General features: G+C 34.7%; 1 protein-coding gene across 1 annotated transcript in view; it reads right to left on the bottom strand.

The window, feature by feature from the left end:
• The window catches only part of ROCK2 (Rho associated coiled-coil containing protein kinase 2), a gene marked incomplete at its 5' end in the record, with an annotated part of 87,692 nt that overhangs the window by 18,883 nt on the left and 56,435 nt on the right, over positions 1-12,374 (bottom strand). Inside the window, 9 exons of the mRNA XM_081100832.1 lie at positions 341-525; positions 896-1,056; positions 3,944-4,103; positions 7,159-7,265; positions 9,515-9,761; positions 9,999-10,090; positions 10,189-10,324; positions 10,898-10,946; positions 11,102-11,181. Coding sequence (XP_080956958.1) covers positions 341-525; positions 896-1,056; positions 3,944-4,103; positions 7,159-7,265; positions 9,515-9,761; positions 9,999-10,090; positions 10,189-10,324; positions 10,898-10,946; positions 11,102-11,181 — 1,217 coding nt within the window. The remainder of the gene's footprint in view (positions 1-340; positions 526-895; positions 1,057-3,943; positions 4,104-7,158; positions 7,266-9,514; positions 9,762-9,998; positions 10,091-10,188; positions 10,325-10,897; positions 10,947-11,101; positions 11,182-12,374) is intronic.

The raw sequence follows: 12,374 nt of genomic DNA, 5'->3' as shown, positions 1-12,374 counted from the left end.
AAGAATACATGGGAAGTAAGCTTGAGAGACAGTCCCAAGAGGAATCTTAAGAGCATGGGGTGAAATCCCAGACGTTTTCTTCCGCTCCAATACCACCACCCCCTGTGTCACTGCATCACAATAAGGTGGTAGTAAAACACTGCTGGGGAAGCAAATATACTAGTAATCTTCTTAAAGAACGATAGTGGCACTCTACACACCACTTATACAACAACAAGAAAAAACATGGTCAAGAAAATACAATGGTCCAAAAGAATCCTCAGATAAACCAAAATTAAGGGAATTTACATGTGGATAGTTGTGCATATTAGTAAAACTTTGTCTCAAACAATTAACTTACTTTCGAAGTTCAGCATTCTGTTTTTCCAAGTTCATTTTCATTTCCATGAGATGATTATTCTCTTGTTTTAACTGCTTCTCTGACATTCTTAGTGTGTTAACTTGCTGTGTTTGCATCTTCAAGTCATTTTGTGTGAGGCAGCGCTTTTGAGTTTCCTGTTCTATTTTTAATGTCAAGTTTCTAACCTAAAAAAATAAATTGTGTAGTTGGTATGTAAGTAAATTATTTTGATTTTTCTTATCAATAAGTTTGCAGCATAGATGATGATCCAAAACAGATTTTTGCCCTCAGGCAGTGAATTCATTTCACAGTAAAATATTTCTGATAATGTTTTAAAAAATAAAATATGGCTTTTACATTAAAAATAACTTTACAGTTTTAAAAATTATTATTTGTTTAGTATATTATCCAAATTCAGTAAAATTTAAAGGTTATAAAATGTTATTTTATAGGAAAAAAATTTTACATTATGAAATCATCATTGTTCCTTTACAAATAAGCCTAGTTTACTATTAATTCATTAAATAATATATTATTTATTAAAAACATACTTACATCTTCATTAAGCACATCTTTCTGTTTAAGGAGTTCATTTACTTTCTGCTGTGACTGTTTCAGGTCACAGTCTAATATGGAGCATTTTTTCTCAGCTTCCAGCAACAGGTTCTCCACTTTCTGTTTTAAAGTCCTTTCCTCCAAGAGCTTTTTTTCCATTTCTATTGCCACAAAATAAACATAACCATGAATTTATAAACAAAAGAAGCATATCAAATACATAATGTGGTGCTAATAAAAATTATAGTAAATGATGCTTCTTAAAAATATTTTTAGACTGAGAAACAGCGATCAGGCTATCAATCCCCAGAAGGAAAGTAGGGGAGGTCGTGGGTAAGGGGAAGAGATCAACCGAAGGACTTGTATACATGTATATAAGCCAAACCAATGGACATGGACAACAGGGGGATGGGAGCGTGAGTGTGCGGGGCGGGGCGGGGGGGGGGAGGTTGGGGGTTAATGGGGGGGGGATGAGGACACATTTGTAATACCTTAACTAATAATAATAATAATAAAAAAATATTTTTAAATCCTCAGTTTAATATTTTCATCACTCCTGTTAACGTATTTGAAATGTCAACAATTTCATGCTTGAAAATTAGGTATTTCATTTACAGGATATAAAAATTTACCACATTCTGTAATTTTATATGTGTTCTAATGGAAATAAAATAATTCTACCTTTATTTATGGTTCTAAAAGATACTGATATCTTTTAGCCCTGGCTGGGTGGCTCGGTTGGTTGGAGCGTCATCCCATACACCAAAAGGTTGCAGTTTTGATTCCCGGTCAGGGCACATACTTAGGAGGGCATATACTTAGGTTTCTTTCAGGGTTCCATCCCCAGTTGGGGCAATCAATGTTTTTCTCTTGAGAACATCTGTTTCGTGTTCTCTCTCTCTCTGTTTCTTTCTAAAAAAAATAAAAATCAATAAACATATCCTCGGGGGAGGATAAAAAAAGATACTTATATCTTTTAAATAAAGATTTTCCCCCTGCTATTCTGTGCCCCTCAGTGTTACTTGTCTTATGTTCAGACATTAAGGTAGAGTCTATTACCTCTATGGCTCTTTCCATACTAGCATATTACCAGGCAGAGGATAACAACTACGTTTTAGGGAGGTGGTCAAGGACAGGGCTCTGGAACCAAACTCTTGGAGTTTAAACCCTGGCCCGGACACTTTCTCATTATTTCACTGGTCAAGTTAATTAACCTCTCTGAGGCTCAGTGTCCTTATGTCTAGAATGGTGATAATACCTACCCTCACAGGGACATTATACAGATTTTTAGTTAATGTATGTATAGCACTTAAATGCTGCCTGAACTATGGCAAACACTTAATAAGTGCTCACTATTTAAAAAGAGTTTCTAATAACTTAAGGAAATGTTCATAATTATTTTTTAAAAGAAAAAAGAAAAACTATACAAAATTGAGAAAATAAAAAGTATAACACTGATTACTAGGACTATGATTAATCTTTACTTACTTTTTTATACTTAAAAATCTGTTCAAATCCAACTAGGTTCCTCTGCTCCTTCATATCTAATGCTGAACATCGAATTATCATTTACTATAAAGTTATGTTAAGTAAAAATTAAACCTATGAATGTTCAGTTTTTAATGAACTGTCTTCAAAAGTGTGGAAAATGAAATTATTCTTCACATGCTATTAATAGCTAGCATTTCTAAGCACTTTTCATGTATCACTGAACTTGGTTTTCACAACAACCTAATACTTTAATTGCCCCTTTGTAGGAAACAAGGCACAGATAGTTATGTAACCAGACAAAGTCACATAGCTAGTAATTCATTGATGGCGAAGGCATATTCTTAATCAACGGAGGTAATGATCTGCAGTGAGAAGATCCAAGGCTTTAGAGCCAGGTTTGATCACCACCTATAACATTTACGTTTTGTGCACTCCTTCAAATACTAACATCATGTATCTTATGTTAGTGTTATAACAAGGAGTTTGAAAAAAAATGGCAGGTATTATTATACTGAATTTCTTTTCATCAGTTCAGAGAATAACCTATGAATGAATATACACATTTAAAAAAAACAATCACCCTAATGTAGGCAGAGAAAAAATAAAAAGAGGCGTAAGTGATACGTGGATTTGTTGAGGTGATGAAAAGACAGATTCTATACCTTGTTTTGGGTGCTAGTCACACATTGTGCACTACAAATGTAAAAAAATGTTTGCATTTTATTGCACCAAATTATACTTCAAAAGAAATTCCTATCTGTCTTCTAGGTCACAGACAGAAAAACAGCCATTTCATCTCTTATCATCCTGAATTAGTGCCTTAAAGTAATATCAACCAAAAAATCTCCACCATGAATACATTAAATAATTATAAGCCTATTTTTTGCTAAGTTATTCATAAATGTTATATTTCAATATGAAATAAAGTTTCTATTAAGAGTTTTATGAATCTTTCATAAGAATATTGATTTCTATTGTAACTGCAAATCCATCATAATTATAAACACAGTTTGGAAAACAAGTAATTAGCTTAAAACAATTCCAAGATACAAGCTGGTTTATGAAAAAGTTAATTTTGTTAATCTTACCCTATATTCATTAGTATTGTAAGGTTTTGACCAAATCTAACTAATACCTTCATCATGCCAGAGCTCAAAATACTTAGTGAGCTTCTATTCTAGTTAGCTCAGCTATTATTTTAAAATCTTTATCTTGAAGAAAGTGGCAAGAAACATAAGCCGATGGAATGTTAAACTAAGTATTAAAAAAGAGCATATCCCCCCAAATCTGAGAACTTCACATTCTGCATGCCTGTCATTTCCGATATCATGAAAATAGTAATTTCTCTTTAATCTAGTAATTTTTGGGGGCCTTCCTGTCTTAGAAATTATTGCTAAAGGGGAAGGTGGAGTTATATATGTAAAGCTTCCCTAATAGTGTTTCTCTTCCAGTATTTGGCAATAAAATATAAACAAATATTTTCAAAACCAAAGAATTGAATACAGAATCAATTCGTAGTAAGATGATGCTAGAAAACCCTCTTATAAAAATGCATACCTTTCATGGCTTCTGATTTAGCTTCTTCAATAGATTCATAAATCTTATTTTTATCTGCCAGCCGTGCTTTTGTAGTTTTATGCTCAGCTTCTTCTTGTTCTAAGCTCTGCTGTATAACTTTTAGTTGATAGGTCATATCTATCTCCATGTTGTTCTTTTCCTATTAAACATGAAAATGGCAGCTATCAACAAATAGACTGTTGACAATTTCAAAAGCTTACAAAGGTTTTTTAAATACACTTACCAAGAATGTCCAATATTTCCCCCTTTCTACTCATTAAAATTGCTTGTATAAGTTATCTACATAACTCTACCAGTTCTCTTCCCACTATATTAACCTCCCACAACTCCGCTCTACTATTCTGAGATCTGTATTGAGATGGTTTGATCTCAATAAAGTGACCAATGATATTTTCAATATCAAATTCAACAGACACCTTTCAGTCTTTATCTCACTTGAACTCACTGTTGCCCTTGAAACTATTTCCTTGACCTACCTGACACTGAATTCACTTGGTTCTCCCCATTCTGCTCTCATCTTTTCTGTTGCTTGTGAAGTTTACCCCCAAATCACTGCTTAACCCTACCAGACCGCTGTACCGATTTTTCGGTAATTTCCGAATCTGCCGCTATACCTAATTTTCGGTACTTTGCCAAGTACGTGAAAAAAATGCGTAGACCTATTTTCTACAATGTCTCCAAGTTCCATCTTATTCTAACCACTTGTTTGTATGTAACTAACAACTTTCTATATCATGTTGGTTTTTTCTCTTTAATGCTCAGGAGCCCAGGTATAGGGGACAGTTAGGTTCAGGGCCTCAGGTCTGGTAGACTTAAACATTGGTGTTTGCTGGAGGCAGTGTTCTTTAGCCAATGCTTCTCCTCTTCCTATATTATTATATCTTAAACTTTTAAAACATATCAAATGTTTCCTTTTGCTCTATCTTAAAAGATCTCAGGATCCTCTACCATTCACACTTATCTTCAACATGTAGGAGACATGTTTTAAGTTGAGAATCTTTAATAACAGAAATCAGTTTATTTTCTCTATGTTCTTGAAAGATTTCCTAATTCTGTTTTCTATAGTTTGTACCATAAATATAGATATTTCTTTTGTGTTTTAAGTAAAATATTTAATGCTGAAATAATTTTTTCAAACTAATAATTCACAAGTCTCTGTCCTGAAAAACTACTGCTCTAAACAAATTCTTCCCAGATGGGCTCTTCCATTTGCATGATTTTAGCTACTTCTATACCGATGACTTGCAAATAATTCTAGCTTCTATTACCATAACTTACTGCTTTATAGATATCCTAATTTGGCTGTTTCACAGGCCCCTCACAACTTAGGACTAAAATTGATTTATCATGGTTTCCTCTAAAAGAGCTATTTTTCCTTTCTTTAAAATAAATTGATGGCACTATTCCATATTTCTTCACAAAGTAGGAACCCGAACACATCCTTGAGTACTTACTACTCACATGCCACATCTAACCAATTACTAATTGCTGCCAAATATTCCTTTACTAAATTATTTCTCAGATTCACCTCTAGTTCCCATCCTTTTAACCATTGCACTACAAAAGTCTCCATTATCTGAATACTGAAAGAGTCTGACTTGTCTTATACCCCTCAAATCTGTTCTCCTCCTGATATACAGTGATCTACCAACTTAAAGATCTTCAGCGGGCGCCCTAGCCGGTTTGGTTCAGTGGATACAGTGTGGGCTTGCAGACCGAAGGATCCCAGGTTCGATTCCGATGAGGGGCATATGCCTGGGTTGCGGGCTTGATCCCCAGTTGGGGGGGGGGGGGCGTGCAGGAGGCAGTCAATCAATGATTCTCTTTATCACTGATGTTTCTCTCTTTCTCCCTCTCTGAAATCAATTAAAAGGAAAAAAAAAAAAAAAGGATCTTCAGTGGCCAGTCCAGTACTTAAAGAAACTAAGTTTCTTAACAGAATATTCAAAATCTTGCATGATCTAGCTCATGCCTAGCTCTCTAGCCTCACTCTAGCCACTAAATTCTCACTCTTACAGGAGGACTGTATTGGCCTGCCATTTTTTAAAAATTTCATTGGACACAACCATGCCCACTCCTTTATGTATTGCAGCAAAACTGGGTAGTTGCAACAGAGACATTAAAGCCCACAAAGCCTAAAGTATTTACTGTCTTTCCCTTAAAAGACTGAAATTTGTTGCCCCTGCTCTATACTCCAGAAATATTGAACAGTTTATACTTAAATAAACAGACTAGACCTTTTTTATTTTCCACCCTCTGTGCCTTGCTCATGCTTTCCTCCCCAACTCAAAATGTGCCCTGTCAACCAACCCTGCCCTGTCAGGTCAGGAATTCATCCTGTGCACCTACTCCATCCCTTGTTCATACCTCTATCATTCTATTTACCATACTGCCTTATAATTATCTCTGAGTTACTATTACTTTAGAAATTACCCATTAGACTGTAAAATTGTTAAAAGTACAGACTGCATCCTGATATTTCTACCACATAGAACATACTAAATACTTAAAATGAGTAAACAGAATAAAATATTAACTTCACAGAGTCTAGAAATTATCCCTAGCTTATAGTATTTTTAAAGAAAAACTTCTGAATGCCAAAAGTCGTAACTATGTATAATTTTTATGACATGTTATAAGAGAAAATGAGAGTTTTCCTTGGACCTCTAGAGAGAAGCATCCTCATTATACACACTCCAGGAGAGTCCCTCCCTAAGCATCTAACATACTAAGAGCTGCTTATGTAGGGTTATGGCAACCTTAAGAAATATATATCCTGCCCTGGCCAGTGTGGCTCAATTGATTAGAGAGTTGTCCCATACAGCAGAAGGTTGCAGGCTCAATTCCCAGACAGGGCACATACCCAAGTTGGGGTTCGATCCCCCACTGGGATGCGTACTGGAGGCAACCGACTGATGCATCTCTGTCACATCGATGTTTCTCTCTCTCCCTCCCATCCTCTCTCTCTAAAATCAATGGAAACATGCCCTCAGGTGAAGATTAAAAAAAATATATATATATATAAAAAAATACATATATATATATACATACATATATATACATGTCCCTAGTCTACAGAACCAAGTCTAAATATAAGAATCCATAAGTATGCAGTAATAAAAGGTTTCTCTTATTTTAGAATAAGTTTTCCAATCTGAAACTCTTACACAAATATAAAGATTAATATGTTTTACCTTTTCCAAATCAGTGAATCTCTCCTGAAGTTGTCTCTTCTCCATCTCAACTTTTGTTAATAAGATTTTGCCATTCTTTACATCTTCTTCTAGGCCAGATATTCTACCTAATATTGCAACATTTAAAAGAACAATAAATCCACAAAGTGTGTATGTGTATCCTATCTAGTAATAGACAAACATGGTAATTGACTGTACCTTCGCCACACCTCCCATTGGCTATTCAGCGCGATACACAAATTAACCGCCAACAAAGATGGCGGCTAATTTGCATACTGCAGGCAGGGTGGGACAGCACGAGCCGCCAGCGTGCCGCCATCCAGGGCAGGCCGGCCCCAGAAGCCGCCTGATATGGTAGTAACTCTATCAGTAAGCACTCTGAAAGTCAGTGGCATAAATGTACCAATTAAAAGATTATGAGGGTGAATCAAAAACAAAACCCACTTTAAATATAAAGACACATATAGATTAAAAGTAAATGAATTAAGCTGCAGCCTGTTTTGCTCAGTGGATAGAGCATTAGCCCATGGACTGAAGGGTCCCAGGTTCGATTCCAGTCAAGGGCATGTACCTCAGTTGCTGGCTTGATCCCCAGTCCCTATCAAAGCATGTGCAGGAGGCAACCAACCAATGTGTCTCTCCCTTTCCCTTCACTCTCTCTAAAATTCAATGGAAAAATATCCTTGGGTGAAGATTAACAAAAACAAAGTAAATGGATTAAGTAACATTAAAGAGATTATAAGAAAAATATATTCCAAATTTTGTTAGTTGTATAATGGTTATGTTTAAATTATTAACACCTAAGAAATTGGGTGAAGGGTACATATAATATGCTGTAGAGCCCTAACCGGTTTGGCTCAGTGGATAGAGTGTCGGCCTGCAGACTGAAGGGTCCCGGGTTCGATTCTGGCCAATGGCATGTACCTTGCTGGCGGGCACATCCCCAGCAGGGGCTGTGCAGGAGGCAGCTGATCGATGTTTCTCTCTCATCGATATTTCTAACTCTCTATCCCTCTCCCTTCCTCTCTGTAAAAATCGGTAAAATATATTTTTTTAAAAATGTGCTGTAGTATTTAATAGTTTTTTTTACATGTATGAGATTATTTCAAATTAAAGTATTAAAAAATTAAAAATAAAATATTAATTGAAATGTATCTGCATTACATTAAAAATCTCCTAACTGCTTCTAGCATAATTTATTAAATTGTGCTAAAATTTACAAGGGTTCAATTAAAAAATATCTTAATTCTAAAAATGATATAATAGAAAATATATAATAGTGCAGTTATAAGCACTTATCTGAAAATAAAAATTTTAAGAAGTGAATTTAAAGAAGGGATTAGCCAAAGAAAATATATGCACAACCCATGGACACAGACAACAGTATGGTGATGGCCAGAGAGAAGTGGGGGGTAAGAGCTGGGTAGAGGGGTCAAAAGGGGGGAAACAGGGACATCCTATATAATAATAATAAAAGGCTAATATGCACATTGACTGAACGGCAGAATGACTGGTTGCTATGATGTGCACTAGCCATCAGGGGGCAGATGCTCAATGCAGGAGCTGCCCCATGGTGGTCAGTGCACTTCCATATGGGGAGTGCCACTCAGCCAGAAGCTGGCTCATGGCTGGCCAGCGCAGTGGTGGTGGCAGGAGCCTCTCCCACCTCCGTGGCAGCACTAAGAATGGCCAACGGTTTAGACCTGATCCCTTGGGGGCCTAAGCCTTTAGTCGGACATCCCCTGAGGGCTCCCTGGCTGCCAGAAGGATGTCTGACTGCAAGCTTAGGCCTGATCCCCCGGGGAATGGGCCTAAGTCAGCAGGTGGACATCCCCCAAGGGGTCCTGGACTGTGAATGGGCGCAGGCCAGGCTGAGGGGCCCTTCCCCCCCCCCACCCCCGCCCAGTGCACAAATTTTTGTGCACCGGGCCTCTAGTATGTATGTATGTATGTGTATGTATGTGTGTGTGTATATATATATATATATATATATATATATATATATATATATATATATTAAGAGTAAAAAATTTGGATGTCACCTCATACTCTGAAATTGGTATTTATGAGGAGAAGTTTTATAATTGTTGGTGTAGATGATATAGTTGAGATATTGCTTTATAGTTAATGCAACTGGAACCCAATCTACTACCTTGGGAGGCACCTTGATACTTAAAATACTTCAAACTATTTGAAAGTAAATCTTTTGCTCACAAAATTTCATATTAATGTACTTCTAATACCCTAACTTTACATATTCAGAAATGTGCTACTCCAGTACATTATCCATCATCTAAAGTTATTTCCAAAATATAAATCATTAAGATGAATTCAAGTGCAATATCTATGTTAATACCTTGTAAATCATTAATTATCTCTGATCCATGGGTTCGGTCCCTCCTTTCAGATTCTAGAACCGACTGAAGATTGATAAATTCCTTTTCAAGTTTTAACTTGGCAGTCTCCAACAGGCAATTTTTATCTTGTAGATCTCTATTGTTAGACTCCAACTGCTGAATCTGTTTTGAACTTTCTGCCTGGCTTTTTCTTAACCGGGCTGCAGCATCAGATTCTGTTCGCAGCAAAGCATTGGTTTCATCCAGCTGTCATTCCATTCAAATCAAACAACAACAAACAAACAAACACAGGTGTATATGATGAAAATACCTCAATTTCTTACCCCATTACAAAGTACTTAAAATAAACAAATACCTAAAAATACTTCTTAATGATTTCACTTTAAAATTAGAGGTAAAATCCTCTAGTAACACTGACAAAACTGTTAATGGGCAGTCATAAATGAAATTCAATATCCTTATTACAAACTGAGATCAACTTACTTGTCTCTGGAGCTGATTCACTTTCTCGGTGGATATTTGAGAGTTCTGATTTCTTTTTTTCAAATCTTCGAGTTGATCTTTTAAACTGTTAACTATGATAAAAAGCATTTCAGTGGCAAGAGTCAACATAACACACACATACACACACACTTAATTTTTTTCTTGGTATTTAATATTCTATACCACAAACCATCATTTTCCAAATTCCGTTTCTTGTCTGCTTCATGATCGGCTTTCCGCTGATATTCTGCATTTTTGTGCTGAAGAAGCGCCTTTTCTCTTTCTAATTGTCTTAATGCTGATTCCACATTTTTCCTTAAGGTAATCTGAAATAGTGCTTCAAGTTATTATCAGAAAAAAGCATGTATAAAAATTATAATAAAACAAAAACTATTTCAATTATTTCAAGCAGATAAGAAAACATAAAAAGCTGTAACTGCTATATTATTAAAACTACAATACTGTTTTCCATATTTTAAAAATAGCACACTACTCTTAACACTGTGTTTTGTTTACTATTGAAAGTCAAACTGTCGATAACATTCTGTCACCACTGAACCATTTTTACGTGATAAAAGCATGGGTCAAAAATGTTAGGAATAAAAATTTTAAAAAAGAAACAATGGTCACTTTGTTTTTAAGCCATGTCATTAATACAAATGCAATTTTTTTTTTTACTTTAAATATCTACACATGCTAAATTAACTCAAGTTTTGCAAAAACACAACAAAAATGAAGCCTATTATCATGATTATCCTATAATTTTAGTCCTATCCACCCATGCTACTGGTAGATTTTATCATAAACCAAGATGTATATTAATATGGTACCAAGAGAACACTAGGAATCAAAACTTTTTATAAACAAAAATGTTAAATAGAAGTGTAGAGCAACTTTACCTCTTCTTCTAGCTCCTTTGCTACTTTCTCTAGGCGAGTATTAACAGATCTAAAGAATTTCAAAAGAAACTGTAAATAAAATTACTCCTAATTTACAATAAAATAATTTAGTATAAATTTAAAAATAATCATATAATTACATTTTTAGTAATATGTTTAAACTTAAATTTTATAATATACTATTCAATTATCTACAAAATATACCTGCACTTCTGCTCTATTTCCTCTTTTGCTTGTATCTCAGTGCTAAGGTGTTCTTCTAATGTGTATAGTTTTTTCTGAATCTGTCAGAAAAGAAATTATAATTATAAAATTTGGTCACACTTAAAAGATGAGAGGCTTAAAGAAAACAATGATAAGCTTCTCTTTTCTTTTAGCTTAATTTAATCTCCTCTATAGTGGTACCATATTTATACCTTCTAATGTGGCTTTTATTGACAGGGGGCAATCCCCCATCTCTTACTTTCTGTCTAGGATAGTAAACATGTATGTACAACCACACTACGTAAACATGTGAATAAGAACCTTCTGATACAAGTTTCTCATTCATTAGGAATAAAGGATAGCCTCCACTGTTCTTCTGCAGATTATTTATGTAAAAATACTGTTACCATTTGTGCTTATAAAAGGTCCATATACAAAGCAAATATTCAGAAAATTTGATTGAGCATGCTCAAATATACTAGTATTCTTAAAAATAAGAATATAAGTTCTTCTATATATCTTTCTACAGTGCTGGGCACTGTACTGTAAAGAGTTATAATCAATAATTTTATTGAGTAAATGACAAATAATGAGTTACAAGTCATCTTGTCATTCTTTTAAAAAATATATTTTTATTTATTTCAGAGGAAGGGAGAGGGAGAAGTTACAGAAAGTATTAAATAATCCACTTTTGGAGCATTATTACTTTTATAAAGGCTTTAACTTTCGAGTTCTTTTCATGTCTTAGGAACAGTGGCAGGCACTTGACAAATGTGGTTTCATTAATCCTTAAAAAAAGCCCTAAAAAGATGGTAGTACTATACCTACTCAATAAAGAAACTAAAATCCAAAAAAGATGAATAACTGGGCCAAGACAACATAGTTAATAAGTGGCAGAACAAAAACACTCAACCTAAGTCTTTGAGATTCCAAGGCCAATATTCTTCCCACTATTCTTTCTAGTGATTAGGTTCTCCACGGTTTTAAAAAATTTCATATACATTAAACAAAACTATATTTTTCCCCTAATAAGAATATACAGACCAATGAACTAGTTAAATGTAATTATTATTGCATTAATATAATTTGATCACACTAGTTGTCACATGCTAATTGCTGCCAATTATGTCTTTGATAAATGAAATCATAAAAATACATAATATACATTTTAAATGACAGATCCATAGGAGCAATAATAAAAGGGATACTTGGTAGAAAAAAGGTTGAGAACTTCTGTTGGGAGATGTAGTGTTCCAAATGCTAAGTGGAATAA

The sequence above is a fragment of the Myotis nattereri genome, assembly GCF_964212035.1.
Source record: "Myotis nattereri genome assembly, chromosome: 10".
NCBI lineage: Eukaryota > Metazoa > Chordata > Mammalia > Chiroptera > Vespertilionidae > Myotis > Myotis nattereri.
Note: the sequence above shows the minus strand (reverse complement) of the source record. Positions and strands in the feature narration are given on the sequence as shown.